General features: G+C 48.0%; 1 protein-coding gene across 2 annotated transcripts; it reads right to left on the minus strand.

Moving 5' to 3' along the window:
- On the minus strand, positions 1-26,816 carry HCK (HCK proto-oncogene, Src family tyrosine kinase; the record flags this gene model as incomplete). 2 transcript variants are annotated; one of them, XM_080716199.1, is made up of 12 exons in its annotated part: positions 1-305; positions 2,229-2,360; positions 4,931-5,084; positions 11,855-11,931; positions 13,188-13,367; positions 15,097-15,249; positions 15,793-15,942; positions 18,117-18,220; positions 19,884-19,982; positions 20,597-20,696; positions 21,419-21,461; positions 26,700-26,816. In XM_080716199.1, the coding sequence occupies 12 exons, from the start codon at positions 26,814-26,816 to the stop codon at positions 103-105; spliced, it is 1,512 nt and encodes a 503-aa protein (XP_080572325.1). In that variant the 3' UTR covers positions 1-102. The 2 variants fall into 2 exon arrangements, with proteins under 2 accessions (XP_080572325.1, XP_080572326.1); XM_080716200.1 differs by lacking the exon at positions 21,419-21,461 and having other exon boundaries at positions 20,597-20,727.

Below are 26,816 nucleotides of genomic sequence, written 5' to 3' on the forward strand. Positions count from 1 at the left end.
CTGGAGCGAGGTGGGTGTCCGGGAACAGGAAAGGTGAGTGGGCCCTGGCTGATGGTGCGAGAGCCACCTCACAGGCATCTCCTGAGCTCCTGGTCCCGGCCATCAAGGCTGCTGTTGGTACTGGCTCTCGGTGGCTGTGTAGAAGTCATCCAGCACACTCTGGATGTATTCGAAGGTGGGCCGCTCCTCTGGGCGGTTCTTCCAGCATCGGGTCATGATGTTGTAGAGCTCTTCAGGGCAGAGCTCAGGTCGAGGCATCCGGTACCCATGTTCCAGTGCCCGGATCACCTCTGGGTTTGACATCCCTGGGAAGGAACCATGGAATTAAGGGAGCAAAATGGAAGCCCAGAGTTGGCGGACGGTGCCCCAACTCCCTGTAACAGCCATCACTCCCTGTCTCACTGAGTGAATTCAGCCCTCCCCACTGCAAACTCCAGATGTTTCCTTGAGGCTAGGTCCAGGGAAGCTGAGGGTGAAGTCTGCAGGAAGATTTCAGGGAAAACTTTTTCTCCCTTGATAAAAGAGAGGCTTTGGAGGGTCCTTTCTTCCTCCCTTGCCTGTAAGATGATGGAATACTTGAAATTATAGCAACTCTAACCATGTGGGGAAGGTATCACAGAGAAACTTACCCAGCATCCTGATCTCTTTAGCTGCTGAAATGACCAGCCATGCAAGACTTGTTATGAGAGGGAGTGATCCCTGGCCTGTGGCTTCAGCCACTCCTAGCCTGTTACTTTTGTTACTTGCATCCTAATGCATCTGAATAGATACAGGATTCTAGAATACATTACCCTTAATAATACTTAAGCTTAATAATACTTAACATTGTTAAGCTTAAGTGTATATTAGTTATGCATAAGAACAATCGATAAATGTCCATGATTCCCAATTTTATATTACCAGTCTTGAGCTCCAAACTCATGTATTCAAGTGTTTCCTTAAACATCTTTACTTGAATGTCTACTCTTTACTTCAAACAACAGGGCTAAAATAACTCTTGAATTTCCACTGCTCCATAACCAATGCCAGGCTGTCCTGAGTAACCTGCATGCTAAGCACTCTTTGTAGTGCCAGTGTAGGACACCACCTATAGGCATGGGGATAATTCATCCACTCAACAAGTAATTACTAAGAACCCACTATATTGCGAGGCTGAGACAGGAGGATCGGAGCCAGCCTCAGCTACTTAGTGAGGCTCTCAGCAACTTAGTGAGACCCTGTTTCCAAATAAAGTATAAAATAGGTCTGGGAGTATAGCCCGGAGGTAGAAAAGCCCCTGGGTTCTACCCCTCCAGTACCACCAAAAAAAAGAACCTACTATATGTCAAGCACAGAGGTGGGCACTGCCATCACCAGTAAGAAATACGGACATGATTTCTGACTTTGTGGTACTTGGAGTCCGCGGGGGAAAATATTAAACAGATATATAGTTATCAATTGTGATGAATGCCATCCATAAAACAGCATAGAGCACCATTAAAGGAAATCTCAGGGGAGATGTAAGGTGCTGTGGATGACTGGGTAGGGGTAGCAGAAAGCTGGAGAAAGTGGTCGGGGTTAGGTCATGTGGAACCTGCAGGCCATATGAGGTATCTAGAATTTTTGTCCTAATTATAATGGGAGATCATTAAAGAATTAGAAATGGAGAGGGGACAAAATCTGATTAGTAGTTTATTTTATTTATTTATTTATTTATTTATTTATTTTGCGGTATTGGGGATGGAACCCAGGGACATTCTACCTCTGAACTACACCCCCAGCCCTGTTTTTTATTCTTTATTTTGAAACAGAGTCTCACTGAATAGCAAAGGGTCTCACTAAGTAGCTGAGGCTGTCTGCGAACTGCGATCCTCCTGTCTCAGCCTCCCAAATGCTGGGATTATAAACGTGCGCCACTATGCCTGGCTGATTAGTAGTTTAGAAAAAATCTTTTGGCTGCAGACAGAGAATAGCCAGTGGGAGAGAAGGGAGATCCACACTCAGCCACGTGTACGAGTATGGCTGCACGAGGCTGGTACGGCTGTGGGTTAGAAGTGAGTAGACTTGGTATTTGTTTTGAGTTGAATGAACAGAACCTGTGGCTTCTTGGATATGGGGAGGGGAGAGAGAGAAAGAATGGCCAAGAAAGCCCGAGGGAGTTTGAGGAAGTCAGCTTAGTGGACACATTGATGAGATGTACTTGCTACCTGGTTGGGTTCTGGAAGCAGCCCCAAGCTGATTCCCCTTACCCGGATAAGGGATACGGCCATAGGTGACGATCTCCATCAGCAGAATACCAAAAGACCAGACGTCTGACTTGATGGTGAAGGAGCCAAAGTTGATGGCTTCAGGAGCTGTCCACTTGATGGGGAACTTGGCCCCTGCAGGATTGGACAAAGCAGAGTCAAGGAGAGTCTGAGGAGCAGTCAGGGCTGGGCCCCTGCTACGGTGAGGGAACCAGGCCCTGCAGAAGCATTCTTTCTACAACATGGCCTCGCCGTGGAGGCAAGGCACATCCATCCTGAGGACAGATGGCTGCAGTGGAGAGGAGGCTGCCTTGTTGACTCAAGTGAACTATAGCTCAGAAGATAGGAGATCTAGAGGCCACAGGATCCCTGGGAACAGAGGACTTCACAGGTCCTCGAGTCCAGGACATCTTGATCTCCTCATCTTGCTCTGTGGGAAGCAAGGACTTTGGCTATGAGCTTTGAGGTTTGCACCAGAGGGCTGTATCTCCTCCCTACTCCTCACTTCCTTCTACCTGGCCGAGGATGGTTTTAGTTAGCCTTTGTTTTTAATTAACTTGTCTTAGTTATATGATGGTTGGCAGACATGGTCTATAGGACACACGGATGCTCCTTGGTTAGTGCTGGGGTTACATCCTATTTAAACTATCGCTGAGTTTGAATGACCACAGATAGAAAATCCATTGGATCCACCTAAACTACTGACCATCCTAGTTTACAGGCAGGATGTCAGCTGCCGTAGAGTAGGGAGTATTTCCCCTCGTGGTCAGTGGCTAACTTAAAGCTGCAGCTTGCTGCCACCGACTTTGCAAGACGACATCACAGAGTACATGACGAGTCTGGAGGGCAGATTGAAATTCAAAATCCAAAGTATAGTTTATATTGAATGCCTGTTGCTTTTGTACCTTGGTAAAGTTGAAAAAAAATCATGAGTTAAACCATTGTAAGTTGGGGAATCTTCTTCATTCAAATGTATGTTCTTTGGAATTTGGCGAGTTCTGCTTTATGACTGACTACGTAGTTTAGTGTTAAAGATGCTCTGCATCACTGGGTGCAGTAGCACATGTCTGTAATTCCAGATACTTAGGAGGCTGAGGCAAGAAGATCACAAATCTGAAGCAAGCCTGGGCAACTTAGCAAGACCCTGTCTCAAAATCTTAAAACTTAAAAAGACTGGGCCTGTGGCTTAGTGATGGCGCACCTCTGGGTTCAATCCCTAGTAACACACAAGCACACACACAAACACACACACCCCTCTGTGCATCTGTTTCTCCTTCCTTTGAATCTAGAGTTTTCCTAATTCTTTTAGTACCCTCGGTTTAAACTTTTTGTAATTGAGTTGTAGTAAAATTAATGTAAAGTGTACGACTCTTTAATGTACATGTTGCTGCGTCTTTATCTACATCTCTGCCTTTGTGATCACCATCAGATCAAGATGTAAAATATTGTCAGGGTTTCAGAAGGCTCCTTCCTGCTCCCACCCTGTTCCAGGGAGCCACTACTCTGACTCTGTCTCTAGAAATCAATTTTGCCTGTTTTTTATTTAATAGCTTTATTGAGAAACCATTTACAGACCATAAAATTCCTGCATTTAAAATGTACAATTTAACGACTTTTAGAATACTCACAAAGTTGGGACTTTTAGAATATTTTTATTACCCCCTTTAAATCTCTTAGTATTCACTCTTTATTTCTCCCCAACTCCTCACCCATGCCCTAGGCAACCACTAATTCACTGTGCCTATTTTGGGCATTTTATATAAAGGAAAATGTGCAATATGGATCTAATACTTTTTTGGTGTGTGTGTGGGACTGGGGTGGAACCCAGGAGCTTTTCTATCTCCGAGCTTTACTCCCAGACCTATTTTATACTTTATTTGGAAACAGGGTCTCACTAAGTAGCTGAGGCTGGCTTTGAACCTGTGCGGTCCTCCTGTCTCAGCCTCCCAAGCATGGGGATTACAAGTGTGCACCACCACGCCCAGCGACTCTACTTCATTTTATGTTATGGGTAACTCATATAATATTATATAAATAGGCCACGTTTTGTTTGTTTGTCAGTTGATGGACAGTTATTAAGGTTGTTTCCATTTTTTGGCTTTTATGAGTAATGTTGCTATGAACTTTAATGTATGAGCTTCAGCTGTGTTTTGTTTTGCTTTTTTGCAGTACTCAGATGGAATCCATGGCCTCCCACATGCTTGGCAACTGTTGTACCACGAAGGTACATCTCTAGCCCTTTTTTTTTTTTTTTGGTGCTAGAGATGGAACTCAGGGACATTCTATCTCCCAGCTACACCTCCAGCCTAATTTTTATTCTTTATTTTGAAACAGGGTCTCACTAAGTTGTGGAGGGCCTCACTAAAGTAGCTAAAACTGTCCGCGAACCATGATTCTCCCATCTCAGCCTCCCAAATGCAGGGATTACAAGTGTGGGCCACCACACCTGGCTCTTACCCTTAATTTCAGTATGTACTTGCCTTGCTAAGTCTAGAATTATCAGTGTGGTCTGAGGTTTCCACCTTAAAGTCACCGGGTGAACTCAAGTGCAGGACACCTTGCAGGAAGACTCCACCAAGCTTAGTAATGCAGAGGTAAGCTGGGACGGGCCTTTGCATTTTACCAATCACTTTTCCGGTAATTCTGCTCTCAGCACTCACAACCCATTCAAATGTGCACTGGGCCTGCTGGGCTGCGTCCCCCACCTTCTCGAGCTGTGTACTCATTGTCCTCGATGACGCGTGCCAGGCCAAAGTCGGCAATCTTACACACCAGAGATGAGGAGACCAAGATGTTGGCGGCGCGGAGGTCCCGATGAATGTAGTTCCTTTGCTCAATAAAGGCCATGCCTTCTGCAATCTGCATCCCAAACAGAGACACCTCACCCTCAGGCCTGGCCCAGCCCAAGAGGTTCCCACCCAAAGCACCACGTGGGAGCAAACTGAAAAACATCTGCACCGGTCCCCCTTTTTTGTTTGGAGGGTTCTGGGTTCACACCGGCATCTCTCTGTGTACCCATCCAGTTTGGGGGATCCTAAAGGCCTGCCTCCGTGTGGAGGGTTTGTCTAGAGCCCCCAGACTTTCAGAGAGCACTTTGAAATGTCTTTAAGGAAAAGCACTGGGATTATTTCCCCTAGGATCTACGTACACACCAGACGCTGTGCAAAGCTCTCACCCTCACCCTCTTCCTGGGGACAACTGAGGCTTGTGCCATATTTGGCTCCATCTTTTGTGATGTTTTCATCCACAAGCCCTAATAGAGGAAATTCACTTATTCAACAAAAACTGACCAAGTGTCTTTTGGGGTGTCGGGCACATTCCTTGAACAGGTGGTGAGTCACGTAAAGGCCCCGAGGATGGTTATAAGTACCACAGAGAAAAGGTAAGGTGGGGGAACAGGACAGGAAGAGGAGAGGGCCTGAGGAGGGGCCCAGGGAAGCTCGAAGAGGCGACATTTCAACAAAGATCAGAATGATGGTTACAATGATAAGTGTATCAAATAAGAGTGTTCTGGGCACAGAGAACACCGGGTGCAAGGCCTGGAGGTGGGAGTGAGCTTGGGCATCCGTAGAACCGCAGAGGCCAAGGTGGCGGAGTAGAAGATGCAGATAGTTGAAGCTGAAAGAGAGGCCAGTGGCCACTAGCCACCGGCAGGCTAGGAGCAGAGTTTGGACTTATTTATGAGACCTCAAGCAGCAGTGTGGCGTGATCTGATGCACACTTTAAGGTCACTGTGGCTTCCCAGTGAATAATGGACCACAGGGAAGACTGTTATTCACAGGGCAGTCTGGGAAGCCTCTGATAGAAAGATACACAGTTGAGCCTTAGAGACACTTTTACTTACAAGAGTTTGGATAAAAGAGATTTAATATTAGCCCTCAGGTACCCAGAAAACGGCATCTACAGCTTATAAACTGGTCTCTGAGCCCTTCCAGGCAGGAGTCATCATGATCTCTGTTTTTACAGAGGAGACGTTGCTCCAGATCACATGTTTGGAAAAATCTGAATGTCAGCCTCGAATCCAGGCTGCAGAATCCTGCTGTAGTGCCCATATTTCTTCTAAATACCCCGGAGTTCCGGAGCTCTGAAGGACTGCAGCTGAAGGCATTCTGATCAGATTATCAGGGAGGTGGCAATTTGATAATTTAGAAGGTCTAAACCGCCAGCAGGCTCAAGGTCTGAGGTGAATGGGTGGAGCACTTGCAGGGAGTTGACAGCAGAGGGCGCCCAAGGCACTGAGAATTTAGGTCCAGACTTGAAAACTTAAATACTTTCTGATTTTCTTTCAAGTAGGGGTTGTGGGGAGTGGGGTGAGACAGGATCTTGGCTTGGGGAATGTGGGAAATATGTAGTCAAACGCAAAAGGTATTAGTCTAATGGCAGATATTGCAGCTTATCTACTTTTTTTCCCCCTCAGTACTAGGGATTGAACCCAGGGGCATCCTATCTCTGAAATACACCCCAGCCCCATTTTTAATTTTTTATTTTAACAGGGTCTCCCTAAGTTGAAGATGGCCTAACTAAGTAGCTGAGACTGGCTGCAAATCTGTGATCCTCCAGTCTCAGCCTCCCAAGTTCTTGGAGTACAAGCATGTGCCGCCACGGCTGGCTCTATTAATTAGTTTGTTAGTTTATTTATGTGTGGTATTGGGGATGATCCCAGGGGCATTCTACCTCTGAGTTGCACTCTCAGTCCTATTTTTTTTATTCTTTATTTTCAAACAGGGTCTCACTAATTTGTGAAGAGCCTCACTAAGTAGCTGAGGCTGGCTTTGAATTTGCGATCCTCCATCTCAGCCTCCAAGTATTGGGATTACAAGTGTGTGGCGTCGCTCCTGGCCATCCCACCTTTTTGCCTAGTATTTTTATGGAGCAGGCAAAATTGCTGGTACTCATCATTTTAAAAAACTGGATGAAGTTTGTATTCTATTGGTTTTCATATGAGCTGGGTGCAGCAGGGAAGACTAACCCTGCTCCGGAGGTGGGGGAAGAAAATGGCCAACTGGCTCTAGAATGGGACTAGCTCAACTTGAGCCCTGAGCTTCGGGATCTCAAGCCAATCCCTTCAGTCACTGTTTGTGTCTCACTTTTCTCTTCTGTAAAGTGGAGAAACGATAGCAATTGTCTCCAGGAGGTTGTGTGAAGTTACTCCTCTAGGCCTACATCAAGAGTTTAGAACAGTGTCTACCACATACTATTTGTGTAAGTGGCAGCTGTCAGTTCTCAGTGAGAGAGAATGGTACTCAGGTAAAGTACTTTGCTCAAAGCTAAACAGGCAGAGCTAGAATCAACGCAAAACCCCAAGCTCATATGCTTAGAGAGGGCTGCTTCTCAAGGACTGTCAAAGGATGAATAATGGACAGGTTAATGGGCCCAGGGCGGGCCTAAGAACTGGGGCATGATGGCTATTGAGATTTCATGACCACCAAGCAGATTGCCATGAGGTCAGGCAGCGGACTTGGGCTTGCTTCCAAGAGCATCAGAGAATCACAGAATCTGAGCTGAACTGACTAGAATGGATATTCCAGCCCAGAGTTCTTCAAATTCAATCCCACCGATGTCCCCGGGCTACGTGGGGTGGGGAGGGACCCAAGAAAGGAGCCTGTCAACTAAAGCAGCTCTTTCTCTTTTCTTTTCTCCCCTCCCTCTTTTCTTTCCTTCCTTCCTTTTGATACTGGGGATTGAACTTAGGAGCATTCTACCTCGGAGTAGCCCTTATTTATTTGAAACAGGGTCTCACTTAGTTGGCAAAGCTGGCCTTGAACCTATGATCCTCCTGTCTCAATCTCCCAAGAAGGGATTATAGACATGTGCCACTATACCCTGCTTCTTTCTTGACTTATATACATTTACCTAGTGTGTAAAACTTCAGTAGTGGAGTTGTAGCTAAAACATCATTAAACTTGACACAACTGTTGTGTATCAATTCCCTTCTTAGACAAATGAAGAGACTGAGACTTGAGCAGTTCCTAGGTCGACAGCCAGTTGGTGATGGGCCCGGGGCAGCCTCCTGATGTGCCAGTCTGCCTCTCCAGGATTGGAGGTAAAAACCAGGTCCCTATGTAGGCTCCTTCCTTTGGGTTTTCCAAGGCCCAGAACCTCTCTTTTCTCCTTTGGTTTGTTTTCCCATTTGCAAAATGGAAGACTAGCTCTTGCCACAGTCCAGTACCCTAACAGCAAGGTTTCCAATACTTTGATGGCTATAATTTAGGAGCAGGCCAGACTGTTGTCTCCCAGAGGACGGCGCCTATTGGAGTGAAGATCCAGGCCTTGGTTTCCATCTGCCTTTGCCATTCCAGGCTCTGAAAGTACAGCCTTTTGTTAGGCTTTGTCAGTGGCCCGGCCCCTGGGATTGGCATAGATAAATGAGCTCTGCCCTGGACCTCTCCTGGAGGCCCAGCTGCACATCTCTCGCAGCTCCCACCAGGCTGCAAACACACCCCTTTCATCCCTGTCACGCTGGAGGCCCAGAGGACCAGGCTCAGCTTTTTTGTTTCCCTCTGAGCTTCCCCACTCCTCTCATCTGCAGAACTTCTGCTGATCCCTCAGAGCTTAGTCTAGAGGCTGCTTCCTCTGGGAAGGCTTTGCTGATCGCTCCTGGCCCGCTGCACAGCACCCCTGTCTGGGACAGGAGAGCACGAGACAGGGCACAAGCCAATAACAGCTGGAGGTGAGAAGCTCCAGGGGCAGAGGGAAGACCAGAAGGAAATGTGTTTTGCAGTGCTGGGGACTGAATTTAGGACCTTACATGTGGTACGCAAGCTCTCTACCATTAAGCTACACCCTTGGCCTCCAAAATCAGGTTTTAAGATCTGTTTCTGTGATTCACGTGTGCCGTTTTCTTTGCTGGACACTGTGCACTTCTGACTCAGAGCCAGAGCCGCTCAGGTGACGGTTCTCCATGAGATTCAGCTGTTTAATATTCATCATCCCACCTGGATAGCGAAGTCTATGGGGACAACGACATTTCCCACTTTGTCCCCATTATTAGTACAGCCACCTGGACTACTTAACCTCGCTGGGCCTCCGTTTCCTCCTCTGTTCTTAACTTCTCTCTGCCTCAATGTCCTATCCTGTAAAACAGGATGACATTTCTCTTTCAGCGAGGAGCTGCCTGCTGGGACCCGTGCTCCTGTGTGTTCCCTGCCACACTGACCCTGGGCTTCACCTTGCGTTGCTTTGGCCAGCGGCTTGTGAGCAAGTATGTTACAAACACAGGTTCAACAGGCGCTGGCCAGGAGGGTGTGGTCCCTGGGAAGCCTCCCTCAGAGCCTAGCTGCTGCATGCTGCAGCTTAAAGAAGCTCTGGTCAGCCGGGCATGGTGGTGCATGTCTGTACTTGTCAGGCTGACACAGAGGGATGGCAGGTTCAAGGTCAGCCTCAGCTTAATGAGACCTTTTTTGTTTTTTTCCTTTGTGTTATTAGGGGGGAACACTCAGGATATTCTACCCCCTGAGCTACACTCCCAGCCTTATTTTTTATTCTTTGTTTTTATACTGGGGAGTGTACCTAGAGGCATTTTACCTTGACACTATGCTCCCAGCCCAATTTTATTTTTTTACTTGGAAACAGGGGCTCACTAAGTTTCTGAGAGTTTTCGCTATGTTGCTGAGGCTGGCTTTGAACCTATAATCCTCCTGTCTCAGCCTCCCAAGTGCTGGGATTACAAGTGTCACCATGCATGGCTGTGAGATCCTGTTTAAAATTAAAAAATAAAAAATAAAATAGGGAGCCGGGTGTGGTGGCGCACGCTTGTAATCCCAGCATTTGGGAGGCTGAGACAGGAGGATCGCGGTTCGCGGACAGCCTCAGCTACTTAGTGAGGCCCTCTGCAACTCAGTGAGACCGGTTTCAAAATAAAGAATAAAAAATAGGGCAGGGGGTGGAGCTTGGAGGTTGAATGCCCCTGGGTTCCATCCCCAGACCCACAAAAAAATAATAATAATAATAAAATAAAATAGGGCTGGAGCATAGTTCTGAGATAAAATGACCTTGGGTTTAATCCACAGTACCAAAACAAACAACTAAGCAAGCAAACTCTGCTGAGAGGCCACATGGAGAGATTCTGGAGGATGGATGTCATCTCAGACATTCCAGCCTGGGATGAGCATTGCCCAGGATACATCCCTGCATCCCTATGGCTGCACTTTACCACGTGGTTCACCAGCCAGCCACATCCAAACCCTGTTACATAAGAATGGCTAACAAAACCCCACTCCATAAAGCTGGTTCAAGGACTAGGTGAGTTTGTGCATGTGTAGAGCAGCCAGCCCTCCATATCTGCAGTTCTGCACTCAGATTTTACCAACTGCAGATCAAAAATATTCTAAACGGAAGCTGGTGTGGTGGTGCACGCTGTAATTTCAATACTTGGGAGGTTGAGACAGGTGGATTGCAGATTTGAAACCAGCTTCAGCAACTTTGTGAGGATCTCAGCAGCATAGTGAGACCTTGTTTCCAAGTTAAAAAAAAAATAGCCAGGCGTGGTGACACATGCTTGTAATCTCCGCGCTTGGGAGACTGAGACAGGAGGATCGCACAGGTTCGAAGCCAGTCTCAGCTACTTAGTGAGGCTCTCGGCAACTTAGTGAGACCCTGTTTCCAAATACAATATAAAATAGGTCTGGGAGTATAGCCCGAAGGTAGAAAGCCCCAGTACCACCACCACCACCACCAAAAAAAAAAAAGGGATGAAGTAGTGTTTAGAGGTAGAATACCCCGGGGTTCCAACCCCAGCCCTCCCACCACAACAAAATTTCTAAAAGAAAATTGCATCTCTAGAGGACTTGTACAAACTTGTTTCTTGCCATTATTCCCCAAGCAATACAGCATAGCAAATATTTACATAGTGTTTTTACATTGGGTTAGATATTTCAAATCATCTAGAGATTATTTAAAATATTCAAAGAAGCCGGGCGTGGTGGCGCACGCTTGTAATCCCATAGCTTGGGAGGCTGAGACAGGAGGATCGCGCAGGTTCAAAGCCAGCCTCAGCTACTTAGTGAGGCCTCAACAACTTAGTGAGACCCTGTTTCCAAATAAAATATAAAATAGGTCTGGGAGTACAGCCCGGAGGTAGGAAGCCTCTGGGTTCCACCCCCAGTACCACCAAAAATAAAATAAATAAATAAATAAATAAATATTAAAAAATATACAAAGGATGTAAAGAGATTATATGCAAACACTTCACAATTTTATATAAGGGACTTGAGCATCTGTGGTTTTGAGTTTCTAGGGGGCCCTGGAGCCAGTCTCTGTGCATACTGAGGGACAACTATGGAAAATATATTTTTATATTGAACATGCAATAAACATCATCTTTTTTTGTGGTACTGAGGATGGAACCCAGGGGCTTTCTACCTCCAGGCTACACTCCCAGACCTATTTTATATTTTATTTGGAAACAGGGTCTCATTAAGTTGCTGAGAGCCTCACTAAGTAGCTGGGGCTGGCTTCGAACCTGTGCGATCCTCCTGTCTCAGCCTCCCAAGCACTGGGATTACAAGTGTGCGCCACCACGCCCGGCCAACATCATCTTTTATTACTGTTATTGTAGCATGTGGTCAATAGCTAGTGTTGACTCTGCAGCTGAGTTCCTCCCTGTGCCACCCTGGCCATCAGGCTCTCACCTGGGCTGAGAAGTCTATGAGCCTTGGCAAGGGCTGCTTGCTGCCTTCTCCAGTTTTCAGAAAGTCCAGCAGGCTTCCTGTGGGGGGAGCAAGAAGGGACATTTACTACTCTTACTACTTTAGTGTGTAGTTAACTTTTCATATTAGTGGATCCGTGTGTGTACGTGTGTGTGTGTGTGTACGTGTGTGTGTGTGTGTGTGAAAGAGAGAGAGAGAGAGAGAGAGAGAGAGAGAGAGAGAGACACCAATCTTGCTATGTTGCCAAGCTTGTCTCAAAGCCCTGAGCTCAGCTGATCCTCCTGACTTAGCCTGCTGATTAGCTGGGACAATGGCTTCATGCCACCATACCTGGCCATAGTGATGGATTTGCATAAAATAAGAAATTGGATGCTCTCCCTAATGTGTGGAAGCGAGGGAGAAAATGGGTCATAGGATGAACTCATAGGATGAACTCTAGATGAAGAAGGAGAAACTATATATGGAAATTCCCTAATGTACATGATGTACATTCACAAACATATCAAAATCAATCACTGAGCCAGGCGTGGTGGGCACGCTTGTAATCCCAGCATTCAGGAGGCCGAGACTGGAGGATTGCAGTTCGCAGACAGCCTCACTTACTTAGTGAGGCCCTCTGCAACTCAGTGAGACCTTGTTTCAAAATAAAGAATAAAAAATAGGGCAGGGGGTATAGGTTGGAGGTTGAATGCCCCTGGGTTCCATCCCCAGACCCACAAAAAAAAAGAAAGAAAGAAAGAAAGAAAGAAAGAAAGAAAGAAAGAAAGAAAGAAAGAAAGAAAGAAATCACTAAGCCAATCATGAGAAGAAGGGAGAGGAGAGGGATTGGGGTGGTAATTGGTTAAGGGCTAACTGGGTGATGTGTGCATTAAGATGTACGACTACAGTGCACCAATAAAAAATTAAAAAGCAAAACCAAAAAATGAGCAGGGACTGAAAATAGTTGTGAAACAGCAGTAAAATAAAATAAAGTAAAATAAAAAATCCCCGGGAAAGGGTGGAGGCTGCCTGTAGCTGATTTCTCCTGCTGTCTTTCCCAGGCCAAGGAGAGGAAGAGTCAGCCCTGGCCTCTGAGGCCCATAGTGAACCCATCAGGAACCCGTGTGCCTCTTCTCCCATCACCCAGGGAATTTGGGCACCTCCCTCTCCTGGTGCCCTTTCTCAAGATTTCACCCATGAACCACCAGGCTGGACTCTCGGTGCCCGCCGAGCACTTGCTGGAGGAGCTCCTGCCCCATCTGGGGCTGTCTCACGGGCAAGAACCATGTCAGTGTGTGACCTTGGAGTCCACGCTGGCCAGTTGTCACCCGCCTACCTTTGGCCATGAACTCAGTGACGATGAAGATGGGCTCCTGGGTGACCACCGCGTACAGCTTCACCAGCTTGTCGTGCTGCAGCGTTTTCATGAGGTTGGCCTCTGCCAGGAAGGCGTCCACCGACATGCTCCCGGGCTTCATGGTCTTCACGGCCACTTTGGTGTGCTTGTTGTAAGTGGCTGGGGGACAGGGACCAGGGAAGGTGATTAGAACCCACTGGCCTTCTCCCATGGCCCTAGGAGGCCAGCGGCAGACCGGCATCCTCTCTGCCCAGCCCATCTCAGACCTTAACTTCTCTGAGCCATGATGTCTTCATCTGCAAAGTGGAAATGATAAGCACTCCCTTTGAAGGGCTGTTGCAAGATTTAAAAATACCTTGAAAACATCACTAACGCTGACACACACACACACACACACACACACACACACACACCCCCTAACCTTAACACTGCTCTTGAAATCAATGCCAAACTCACTGTGCCCCACAGGCCCTGGTGATCTGGCCACGCCCACCTCTCCCAGCTCACCAACCAGCAACTCCCTCTTGCCATTCACGATGCCTGGCACTCAGTCCCTTAAAGGGCCCAACCCCAGCCCACCTCAGGGACTTGGCATCTACTGTTCCCTCACCCCACCCCACCCTGCTGCGCCCCGTGAATCTCTCTCCTCTCATAACTGCTCTGGTCTCCATCTGCACCTGGGCTTCCATGAGGCTCTGATCCAGATGTGTAGTCAGTCTCTGGAGTAAAAGTCTGGACTTTTTTTTTTTTTGGTGGTACTGGGGCTAGAACCCTTCTACCTCTGGGCTACACTCTCAGACCTATTTTATATTTTATTTGGAAACAGGGTCTCTTAAGCCAGCTGAGGCTGGCTTCGAACCTGCGCGATCCTGTCTCAGCCTCCCAAGCGCGGGGATGACAAGCGTGCGCCACCACACCCGGCAGGTCTGGGCTTTTTATAAAATACTTTTGCTTGTCCAGTCTCACCACTCAGATCTGTCTTACATTCTCCTCCATATTTTCTTTCTGCCTCATTCTTTCATTCAGTGCCTGGCACATCGCAGACACACAATAAGTAGAGTTGGAACACATGAGTTTTCAGCTCACTTCACCCAGCAGACCCGTGTGTACCTCTGTGGACTCTGCACCCCAGGGGACATGGTGGAGGATGGACACAGTGGGCTGCGCCAGGCCCCCGTCCCCCGGCAGCCACACACAGCAGGCGCCGGTGTGCTCGTCACTGGAGCCGGGATGGCAGGGGTGGAACGTGCCTTTCTGGTGTCCCACAATGTCCAGCATGTTTCTGGGCACATGACAGATGCTTGGAAGAGCTTGTCCTTGGTTGCTGGCACTGAACTCACCTGGAGCTCTCCAAGCTGCACTTCCCCACTATTGATTCTTGTCATCCCAAACCAGAGAGGGAGACTGCTTCAGCTCCGCCTGAGGGAGGGTGGGCATCACTCAGCCAGAGCTCCTGCTTCCTGAAGGAAGCTGTGGCCCCGGGGCCTGGCTTCAAAAGCAAATCAGGCTGGGCGTGGTGGCGCACGCTTGTAATCCCCACGCTTGGGAGGCGGAGACAGGAGGATCGCGCAGGTTCGAAGCCAGCCGCCACTGGCTTAAGAGACCCTGTTTCCAAATTTTAAAAAAATATAAAAATAGGTCTGGGAGTGTAGCCCGGAGGTGGAAGGGCTTCCAGGAACCCCAGTACTACCAAAAAAAAAAAAAAAAAAGCAAATCAGTGTTTGGACAGCAGGATAATTTGGCTTGCTATCAGAGGATTTCTCCCTTTATGGTTTTATTCAAATGCCCTTGTCAGCCCAAGGAGCGCTCCTGCTTGGCTTTTGGGGGTTTCTGGAAGCCCAGGGCCTCCTTGCCCTCCCTGCCTCCCTCATCTGCCCCTGGTTCTTACCCATCCAGACTTCTCCAAATTGCCCAGCTCCAAGTTTTTTCTCCAGCTTGAGGGACTCCCTGGGGATCTCCCAGGCATCTTTTTCCCATGGCTTCTGGGGTTTGGGGGACACACAGGGCACTGACAGCTTCTGGCATAAGCCATCCTTCCCCTCTAGAAAAGAGACCCCAGTCAGTTGAGAGCAAGGAGCCCCGAGCCAGCCAGAGTTTCTCCCAGATGCCTCCCATATGATCCCCTACATCTGGCCAAAGTTCCACCTGCTGGCCATGGCCAGAGACATTTCCAAGGAGCAAAGAATGATGGGACACCATCTCTACATTTTAACCACCCCTACCCTCTCGCCCGAGACTTCAGAAGACTCCAAAACAACTATTTGTGCAGGGAGGGTCAGAAGGAGCTCTGCAGGCCCCAGGGGCCACAGTGTGCTCGAGACTGGGGTTTTAGGAGATGGCCCTTCTTGGTGGGCAGGAGGGGGCCGGGCTTAGCTCAGAGGTAGAGCACTTGCTTAGCCTGCTCAAGGCCTGGAGTTCCATCGCTAATGCTGCAAAGCAAAACAAACCATAAAAATAAAGCAAAGGTGCTGAAGAATAAAACCACGGCATAGTGTTAGTGTCCCTGCCCGGGCAGTACTACGTAGCAGTTAGGCGTGGACGCTGGATTCAGATGGGCAGGGTGTAGCCCCAGGGCAGGACTCACTCTTGTAGTAGGCGACCAGCTCCTGCAGGCTGCTGAAGGTGCTCCTCGGGGAGATGTAGAAGCCCCCGCGGTCCAGGGTCCGGATCTTGTAATGTTTCACTGTGTCCCCTTGCTCGGGCTCATAGTCTCGCACCGACAAAGAGTAGCTCCCTTCAACAGCCAGAGAGACATCCCTAAGGATGGCAACTCGGAGGCCTGCCACTTTGTGCCAGCACCCGACACCTCCGTGAAGCCATTGCTGCCACCATCTGGGCATGGGGCGGGGAAGGAGTTGATATAGAATGTTCCCCGTGGAGCTCGAGGGACGTTTAGCTCATCAGTAGCCTGGGGTGGGGCTAGAGAAGGTGGTCCCTAGGGGTGTGGCCCGAGGGGTTGGCTGTGTCTCTGAACCCCCTCACTTGCTTGTGATCTCTGCTCCACCTCCACCATGCAGGAGGGGCGCTCTGTGCTCGCTGAGAACCTGGCCTCGCATGGATTGAACCCGGGGTCTCCAAAAGACTGAGCAAATAAACCTTCCTTCCTCTAAGCTGCACGGTCAGTTGCTTTGGACTAGAGTAGCGAGAATGTTGACTGAGACGGGTGGAGGAAGAGTGGTCTGTGGCATCAAGCTGCCTGAATTCTTGTCCTGACTCTGCCGTGCCGAGCTGTGAGACCCGGGCAAGTGATTACATTGCCCCCGTGCCTCAGTTTCCTCATCTGTAAACCGGAACAATCGGGACTCCCTGCCTCATCACAATGTTTGATGATCAAAAGAAGTAATGCTTGTAAAGTATTTGGGACACTTAATAAATGCTGGTTGTCATCATCACCTGTATTATCTGTCAAACAGAAAGCTAAGATACCATGATACTTTTTTTTCAGACTAGCCCGGGCATGGTGGTGCACACTTGTAATCTCAGTACTTGGGAAGCTGAGGCAGGAGGATCGCAGGTTCACGTCCAGCCTCAGCCACTTAGGGAGGCCCTCTGTTACTTATTGCGACCCTGTTTCAAAATAAAAAATAAAAAAAATAGGGCTGGGGGTGTAGGTTGAAGGCAGAATAACCTGGGTTCAATCCCCAGTACTGCAAAAAAAAAAAATATATATATATACACACACACACACACACACACACACACACACACACAAATGAAAAGACGAACAACAGAAAGTTCAAGCCAATTACTAAAATGTGAACAAGAGGCTGAATAATGTTCCCTCAAGATGTTCAGACCTGAATCTCGTCAACTTGAAATATATTACTTTGCATAGAGAGTTTTAAGTTCTGGATCCAAAGTTGGGGCAATTATCCTGGGCTATCCATGTGGCCCAATTTAATCACCCAGGTCCTGTGGGGCTGGGCCAGAAGGTCGGAGTCACCAGCAGGAAGTTGGGAGCTGGGAACCAGGGGCTGAAGAGCTGTCAAGGTGGCCCCAAGACAAGGATTTGGCGACTTCTAGACATGAAATGCAGGTTAGGCACAGAAACAGCTCCTTGAGAGTGGCATTTCACTGAGTGAGTGACAGGAGGCAAGAAAAGTGCCCGACGTCATTAAGTCACTCAAGTGGCATCGACAGAGGCAAATTTTCCCAAGGAAATAAACACCAATAGAATTCTTGTGATTTCAGATTTTACCCACAGAAAACACAAATTGACAGTGTCTTGCTAAGTTGCCCAGGCTGGCTTAGACTTAATCCTTCTGCTTCAGCCCAGGCAACTGAGCAAGACTCAGTCTCAAAAAAAAAAAAAAAAAAAAAAAAAAAAAGAAACAAACAATTAGCCGAGCGTGGTGGCGCACACTTGTAATCCCAGCATTTGGGAGGCTGAGACAGGAGAATCGAGGTTTGCTTGACAGCCTCAGCTACTTAGTGGGGACCAAAGTAAAGAATAAAAAATAGAGCTGGGGATGAAGCTCAGAGGTAGAATGCCCCTGGGTTCCATCCCTAGAAAACACACACACACACACACACACACACACAAATGCTGGAGGTGTAGCTCAGTGGTAAAGCAAATGCTGGGTTCAATCTTCAGCACCAAAACCATACATAAATAAATAAATAACAAAAGCAAACAAACAAAAAGCAGGTGAAGATCAAGTTTCAGCAGGACGTTTGCTATTTGCTCACGAGGCCCCACTGTGTGGACTATCTTCTTGCCACTAAGCCTGCAACTCCAGAAACCGAGAAGGGCCAAGCCAGGAACAGAGCCTCACCCTTCCCTGCTCAGGGAGGCAAAGGGACCGCCTAGCAGCCATGGCCACTTGCTCGAGGTGTTCAGCCCTTTCCAGAGCAATTTCCGAGGGAGGGATGGTGTGGGGGCCTGGACAAGAGGAAGGCTGGACTCACCTTTTGTGGTCTCACTGTCCCGAATCATAAAAGAGCCCAGAACGTTGCCCGGAGCCAGCAGGTGGCGCTCCGCACCCTTCCGGCTGATGCCCTTAAAGAACCACCTGGTAGACAGATGAATGGGGACCCGGTGAGCTGGGCTGCAGCCTGGCCCACTCACCCAGGGCAAACCTCAGCAACCTTGTGAGGCCCTCCTCAACCTGGGGAGACCCTGTTTCAAAACAAAAAGTAAAATAGGGTTGGGGGTGTAGCTCGAGAGGGTTTCACTGAGTTGCAAAGGGCCTCACTAAGTAGCTGAGGCTGTCCGAGAACCGCGATCCTTCTGTCTCGACCTCCTGAATGCTGTGATTACAAGCGTGCGCCACCACATTTGGCTTCACACACTTTATTATACAGGAATTTAAACAGTAGAAGTAGACAATAGTGAAACACGCTAACTTTATTATAAAGAAATTTAAACAGTAAAGGTAGACAATAGTGGAAAAAATCTTTTCCCCAAATTGTGTAGGCTTCAGTCTGGCAAAACATCTGTTTTCACATCGTGTGTGTGTGTGTGTGTGTGTGTGTGTGTGTGTGTGTGTGTGTGTGTGTGTGTGTGTGTATGTGTGTGTATATGGTACTGGGGATGGAACCCAGGGGCATTCTACCTCTGAGCTACATCCCAGCCCTATTTTATTTTTTAGTTTGAAACGGCCTCACTAAGTTAGGGAGGGCCTCACCAAGCTGCCGAGGCTGTCCTCAAACTTGCGATTCTCTTGTTTCAGCCTCCCAAGTACTAGGATTACAGGCATGGGCCATCACCTCTGGTCTATAATTATTTATTTTTATTTATTTTTTTGTGGTACTGGGGGTGGAACCCAGGGACTTTTCTACTTCCGGGCTACACTCCCAGACCTATTTTTTAATATTTTATTTGGAAACAGGGTCTCACTAAGTTGCTGAGTGCCTCACTAAGTAGCTGAGGCTGGCTTCGAACCTGTGTGATCCTCCTGTCTCAGCCTTTCAAGTGTTGGGATTACAAGCGTGCACCACCACGCCTGGCTATGATAACACTTTTAAAAGAAAAAAAGGAATGCTATAAAGCAGATGCAACTTATGTAGAATTAATAGTCACTATCTAGAAGAGTTCAATAACAGTAGCAATCACTTTTTTCTTTTTTTCTTTTTTTTTTTTTTGTGGTACTGAAGATGGAACCCAGGGGCATTCTACCTCTGAGCTATACTCCCAGCCCTGTTTTTTATTCTTTATTTTGAAAAAGGGTCTCACTGAGTTGCAAAAGGCCTCACTAAGTAGCTGAACCTGTGCAATGCTTCTGTCTCAGCCTCCTAAATGCTGGGATTACAAACATGTACCACCTTGCCCAGCTCTGATTTTTTAATTATTTTGAAAGTTTCCCACTGAGTTTCAAAGGGCCTCACTAAGTAGCTGAGGCTGTTCATAAATGGCGATCCTCCTGTCTCAGCCTCCTGAATGCTGAGATTACAAGCGTGCGCTACCACACCCGGCAACCTATCACTATTAATAGCAATATACTAGGCATTATGTTAAGTTTCATATACATTATGTAATTTAGTTCTACTACATTAATTTTGGCCTTTGTAAACTGATTCTTCCCTGAGACCGAAAGGAACAAGAAGGAGCCAGTCCAGCCAAGAGCCTTGGGGAAGCTGTGCCAGGCAAGGAGACAGCATGTGCAAAGGCCCTGAGGTGGGAACATGCTGGCTTTGCTCATGCTCCCATCTGGGTGGCCAGAATAGAGTACTCACTCTTCCGTCTCTAGAGAGTCCACACGGGCCACGTAGTTGCTCGGGATGTAGCCCTCCCTCTGAGTGGCCAGAGATCGTGCTCTCCACCATTCTCCAGACCTGAGGGATGGGAGGGGGAGGGGTCAGGGGCAGAGGGACCATTCTCCAGTTTCCGCAGTCCCCATCTTGGCCTAGAGATCCCCGTTCCCACAGGAAATCAGTAGGGAGAGGGATAGGGCCAAGCCCATCGTGTCCCCTAGCAAGCGCCCCAAGACTGGGGTAGCGACCTTGACACAGTCCCCACTGAGCATGGAGGGTCTGTCCCTGAATTCACAGTGTCTGGCCTGGCCTCTCTTCCCTGGACTCGTGGCTTTGGCCTGACCCAGGCAGGGCCTGTGCCCACAGAGACTCGGTGGTTCAGCTGGGGCTGAGCTAGAGGTGACAAACAGGGACACCCAAAGATTCCTGGATGCAAAGTCCCCTGGACACGGCCTGGCCCACAGGGAGGCCTGCAGCCGAGCCCCTGCGCCCTGGACGGCCTGGGAGAGCAGCCTCTCGGATGAGCACTGTGGCGAGAGCACAGTCCCTTTTGCAGAGGCTTCGTCCTCCTCTAGAGTCAGGCTCTGTCAGCCGCCTACTCCTAAGACAGCTTCCTGGGTTCTTTACTAAACCACAAAAGAGCACGATGGGGAGTCGGGGCGAGTGTGTCTTAAGGGGACTGGACGGGCACTCACTCCTCCAGGACCACCAGCTGGTCCCCCTTCTGGAAGCTGAGATCTTCGTGGTGAATGCCCTCGTAATCATACAGGGCAACCACGATGAGGTCCTCAGAGCCTGCCAGGAAAGAGACCTGGTGAGGCTCCATCTGAGCACACCCCCGCCTGGGTGGGCAGCACCTGGCGCCCAGCTCTAGACCCACCCACGCATCTGTCTTGTAGTATAAGCAGGCAAGATGCTATCTGACCGTGCTGGGCCTGGTTCCAGAATCTAAAGCTAACAGGGTTTTGTTCTCCCAGAGAAACTTATATTCAAGAGCAAGTTTTGACTCTGATTTGTGTGGTGGGGGGAGTGGTCCTGGGGATTGAACCCAGGAGTACTCTGCCACTGAGTTCCACATCCAGCCATTATAATGATTATAGTTATTGTATTTATTATCATTTTGGTACTGGGGATTGAACTCAGGGGCATTCTACCGCTGAGCTACACTCCCAGTCCTATTTTATTTTTTATTTTGAAACAGTGTCTCACTAAATTGCAGAGGGTCTCACAAAGTTGCTGAGGATATCCTCAAGCCTGTGATCCTCCTGTCTCAGCCTCCCAAGTACTGGGATTACAAGCATGCACCATGCCCAGCTTCAGCCTTTTTTATTTTGAGACAGTCTCTCTAAATTGAGGAGGCTGACCTTGAACCTGTGATTCTCCTGTCTCGGCCTCTCTAGTACTGGGGTTACCAGCATGCACCACGCCCAGCTGACTCTTTGGGGGTTTTTGCCTCAAGTGCTGACTGAGAACTTCCCTAACCCTCTCCCTGGCACACCAACTTGTCAGATACTCACCCTCTGCAAGCCCCGGTGGGTAGCCATTGTTGCTGTTAGGCCCCTGAAGAAAAGAAATGGGAAAGGGAAATGAATCGGAGGTGCACAAGGAGCCACAGGAGCCCTGTTTGAAAAGGATTCCCCAGAGCATCTTACCCCAGCCCTGTACATTGCGGGAGGGAGGCGGCCCAGCGAGGGCTGGTATTTGTGTGAGAGGCAGCACAAGGATACAGGTTCTCGAGCTGTGGCCTCTGCCTTCGACCTTGGACTCAATGGAGGATGCTGGATGGGCTCCTCCCTCCACATGCAGCAGGCAAGGACGTCCAGATCAGTGTTTTCCAAGGTATTTGTTTGTTTGTATGTGTGTGTGTGGTACTGGGAATTGAACTCAAGGGCAGTTTACCACTGAACTACACCCCCCAGCCCTATTTTGTTTTTATTTGAAAAAGGGTCTTGCTAGGTTCATGAGAGTCTCACTACTTGCTGAGGCTGTCCTTGAACCTACAATCCTCCTGTCTCAGTCCACCCACATTCTTTATGAAGAGTCTCTGTTAGTTTATGAAACAATCTAAGTATCCAGTCAAAAGGGATCCGACACCTATACCATGATGCTCTAAGGATCTATTAGAAGAGAAAAGTCAAGATAATCCGACCTCAAAGCTACATTATTAGCTGGGCGTGGTAGTGCACATTTGTAATCCCTGCATTTGGGAGGCTGAGACAGGAGGATTGAGGTTTGTGGCCAGCCTCATCTACTACTTAGTGAGGCCCTGTGAAACTCAGTGAAACCCTGTTTCCAAATAAAAACTAAAAAAAAAAAAAAATAGGGCTGGGATGCTGGACGTGGTGGCGCACGCTTGTAATCCCAGCATTCAGGAGCCCGAGACCAGAAGATCATGGTTCAGAGACAGCTTCAGCTACTTAGTGAGGCCCTTTGCAACTTAGTGAGAGCCTGTTTCAAAATAAAGAATAAAAAATAGGGCAGGGGGTGTAGCTTGGAGGTTAAATGCCTCTGGGTTCCATCCCCAGACCCACAGAAAAAATAGGGCTGGCGATGGTGAAGCTCGGAGGTAGAATGACCCTGGGTTCCATCCTCAGTCCCCCCAAAATAAAAGTTAATTGCTGAGTGAAAAAAGTCCACAAATGACCATATGATAGGTGTGTATAAAGGATGTACACACATCCTCAATCTCTTCTGCAGACACATAGTAGATAGGCATGAGTGTCAATTTGTGGAAAAGGTTTGCCAGGGTCCTCATCAAACCGGAAACACTTGGTTCCTTTGGGGACTGACCCTTCTGGAGAGAGAAGCACTGGTCAGTGGACACTGTAGCTTTAACTGTAATTGGTGATTCTTTATTTTTCAAGGAGAGTGTATTTGTGTGTCAAACACATCACTAAACATTTAGTTAAAGAGAGACATGATTAGGAAACACTGAGAAATGCATGATTTTTGGAAGATTCACTGAGTCCATTATAAAGATTCACAGACTCTGGAGTCCTGCAGGGAAGGAGCCAGTTCCACCCACTGTTTGTCAAACTGGTTGGACTTGGGAGCCCTTTCTCTGAGCAGCACTGGACTAACTTACTCCAAGCCAGTGCCCTGGAGCAGAACAACTGCAGCCCTTAAATCTGGTGCTCAGAAAGGACAGTCAGAAACTGGCTGGGGACGCCCTTTGCCTCCTGTAGGTGACAAGCCAGAGGGCCTCTGGGGACCTGAGAACCTGGAGCTCTCGCCACAGAATGGGCCCTGGTGCTCACGGGTTAGGAGAATGGCGGCCTGGGAGCGGCAGGGCCCGGTCTGCAGTGAGCTCAGGACGTCACTGATGAGAGAAGTGTGTATGACCTCAGGCTCTGTTGACAGAGGTCAAGGTTAGAGCCATAACTATCCCATTATTCTCTCTTTTCCAGAGTGAGTCCTGTCTGAGGCCTGGTGCTTGGAGAAGGCAGTGATGGGTGAGTTGGGTGAGACCTTGACTTCATTCTCTGTAAACTGTGATAGGGCAGAGGCTGTGTTTGGGGCAAGCTAACGGGTAAGTCTGAAACCAGGAAGTAGGGGGTATGGAATAGCAAGCCTTCTTTCAACATGAAGAAGGGCCTTGTGAGGGCAACACTAGAAGTGCGTCCCTCTTTGGGAAGCATCAGGCTATGGCCAAGCTACAGGATGGAAGGCCACTGAGGACGAAGGGCACCGAGCGGAGACATCTTCAATTTGGGAGGTCAGAAAACTTGTGGTTTCCCAACTGTGTGACCCTGGGACCATTTAACCTGTGTGTGTGTGTGTGTGTGTGTGTGTGTGTGTGTGTAACTGGGGATTGAACCCAGGGGTGTTCTACCTCCAAGCAACACTCCCAGCCCTATTTCATTTTTTATTTTGAAACAGAGTCCTGCAGGGCTGGGTGGTGCACACTTATAATCCTAGCATTTGGGAGGCTGAGACAGGAGGATCAAGGTTTGAGGACAGCCTCAGCTACTTAGGCCCTTCACAACTCAGTGAGACCCTGTTTTTTTTTTTTTTTTTTTTTTTTGGTGGTACTGGGGTTCCTGGAAGCCCTTCTACCTCCGGGCTACACTCCCAGACCTATTTTTTTTTACATTTTTTTTTTATTTGGAAACAGGGTCTCCTAAGCCAGCGCACGTGGCTGGCTTCGAACCTGCGCGATCCTCCTGTCTCTGCCTCCCAAGCTCAGGGATTACAAGCGTGCGCCACCACGCCCGGCTAGACCCTGTTTTAAAATAAAGAATAAAAAAATATGGCTGGAGGTGTAGCTCAGAGGTAGAATGCCCCTGGTTACTGTCCTCATCGCAGCAGTAACATGTATAATAATTCAATTGTGCCTGTTCTTTCAATGCCTACTATGTTCCAAGTACAGTGGTAAAGTGTTTCCGTATCATAATCCCCAGTACTGCAAGAAAGAAAAAAGAAAAAAGAAAAAAAATGGAGTCTTGCTAAGTGGCTGAGGCTGTCCTTGAACCTGTGATCTTCCTAAGTACTGGGCCTGCAGGCATGCACCACTCTCTTGGCCCATTTAATCTTTCTGAGCCTTGGTCTCCCTGGCTCTAAAGTGGCATAATTTCTGCTTCCCAGCTTTTGGTAATAATTATGATAGAGAAACACTTTACCACTGTGCTTGGAACATAGGCATCGAAGAACAGGAACAATTGAATTATTATACCTGTTACTCTGCGATGAGGACAGTAAATGTTATTAGTTTTATGTTTGTTTGTTTGTTTGTTTGTTTGTTTTTGTACTGGGAATTGAACCCAGGGGTGTTCTACCTCCAAGCTACACCTCCAGCCTCTTTTATTTTTCATTTTGAAGCAGGGTCTTGCTAGGTTGCTGAGAATCTTGCTAAGTTGCTGAGGTTGTCCTTGAACCTGTGGTCCTCCTGTCTCAGCCTCCCAAGCACTGAGATTACAGGTGTGCACCTCATCTGTCTGGTACTAATATTCTTACTGTCACTACTACTACAGTTACTGCTCTCACGATCATGATGATCACAGTCACCATTGCTAGTGGTCCCTACCATGGCGGCCACCACCGCCAATGCTGGTCTCAACAGCGTGGCCACCATGGGACTACTGTGCCAGCACCAGCATTTGCTCCTGCCTCGGTCTCTTGCTCTGACGTCGGTGCTTAGGACCCTGCACTGCCCAGATTTGAATCTTGGCTACTCCCCTTGCTGACTACGTGGCCTTAGGAAAGTCATTTAACCTCTGTGCCTCGTCTATAAAATGGACAGAATACAAATTGTTACCTATAATAGGACTACTGTAAGGACTGAGCATCGAATACCTTGAAAAGTGCTTAGGGTAGTGCTGCTAGAATTACTGCCTCTCCCATTTCCTACTCTTGCCTTTGATCCTGCTGCTGCTGTTGCTGTTACGCTGGCTTTATTTATTTATTTATTTATTTACTTATTTATTTGCAGCACTGGGGGTTGAATGCACGGCCTCAGGCATGGCAGACAAACCCCTCTATCACTGAGCCTCGTCTCCAGCTCTGACTCCCCCGATTACTGTCACGATTCCGAGATTGTAATGGTGCTCTCCTTTGTGGTACTGGGGTTGAACTCCGGGGCATCCTATCTCCATGCTACATCCCCAGCCTTTACTTTTTTTGTGTGTGGTACTGGGGTTCCTGGAAACCCTTCTACCTCCAGGCTACACTCCCAGACCTATTTTTTAAATATATATATATAAATATAAATATATATTTATATATATTATATATAAATATATATAATATATATAAATATAAATATATATTTATATATATTATATATAAATATATATAATATATATAAATATAAATATATATATTATATATATAAAGGGTTCCTGGAAACCCTTCTACCTCCAGGCTACACTCCCAGACCTATTTTTTAAATATATATATATTATATAAATATATATATATTATATAAATATATATAATATATAAATATAAATATATATTTATATATATTTATATATATTTATATACATATAAATATATATAAATATATATTATATATATATTTTTTTTGCGGGTCTGGGGATGGAACCCAGAGGCATTTGACCTCCGAGGTACACCCCCTGCCCAATTTTTTATTCTTTATTTTGAAACCGGGTCTCACTGAGTTGCAGAGGGCCTCACTAAGTAGCTGAGGCTGTCCGCGAACCACGATCCTCCAGTCTCAGCCTCCCAAATGCTGGGATTACAAGCGTGCGCCACCACGCCCGGCTTAAATATATTTTTATTTGGAAACAGGTCTCTTAAGCTAGCGTGGCTGGCTTCGAACCTGCGCGATCCTCCTGTCTCTGCCTCCCAAGCGCGGGGATTACAAGCGTACGCCACCACGGCTGGCCATTTTTTTTTTTTTTTTTTTTTAATTTGGAAACAGGGTCTCACAAAGTTGCTGACAGCCGCAACCTGTGCTCCTCCTGTCTTAGCTTCCCAAGCACTACAGTTGAGGAGTGGGTGGGCTGCCGCATCCACTGTAACGGCATTCTTTCTGCTGTTCCCACAACTGCTATTACCTGTCCTGTCATGAATGACTCCTAGGTTGGCTTTCGCCAGCCCAGGCTGGGGCCTGTGACGCTCATTCCATCTGGTGGATGGCGCTCGCACTGACCTGGGAAGCCACCCTCTTGCCGGGGCACGTCCTGGGAAGATACCCTGGGAGGGAGGGTGCTGCTGGTGGCTGGGCAGTGCCACCCTGTCCTAAGCACGCCCTGTCCGGCCTTGGGTAGAAGGAGGCCAGGGCGATGGCAGGCAGCACCCGCAGAACCTCGGGATGCAGGCTCCGCCTCTACTCACCGGCTTGATGGAGGACGTGGGGTCTGGCACGTACACAGGGCTGTGCGGGTTGGTGTGCAGTTCGGTTTTAGAGACCTTGCCTCTATCCCGGATTTGCTTGGACTTCATGCATCCCAT

This window comes from Muscardinus avellanarius (assembly GCF_963383645.1).
Source record: "Muscardinus avellanarius genome assembly, chromosome: 19".
In the NCBI taxonomy this organism is placed as follows: Eukaryota; Metazoa; Chordata; class Mammalia; order Rodentia; family Gliridae; genus Muscardinus; species Muscardinus avellanarius.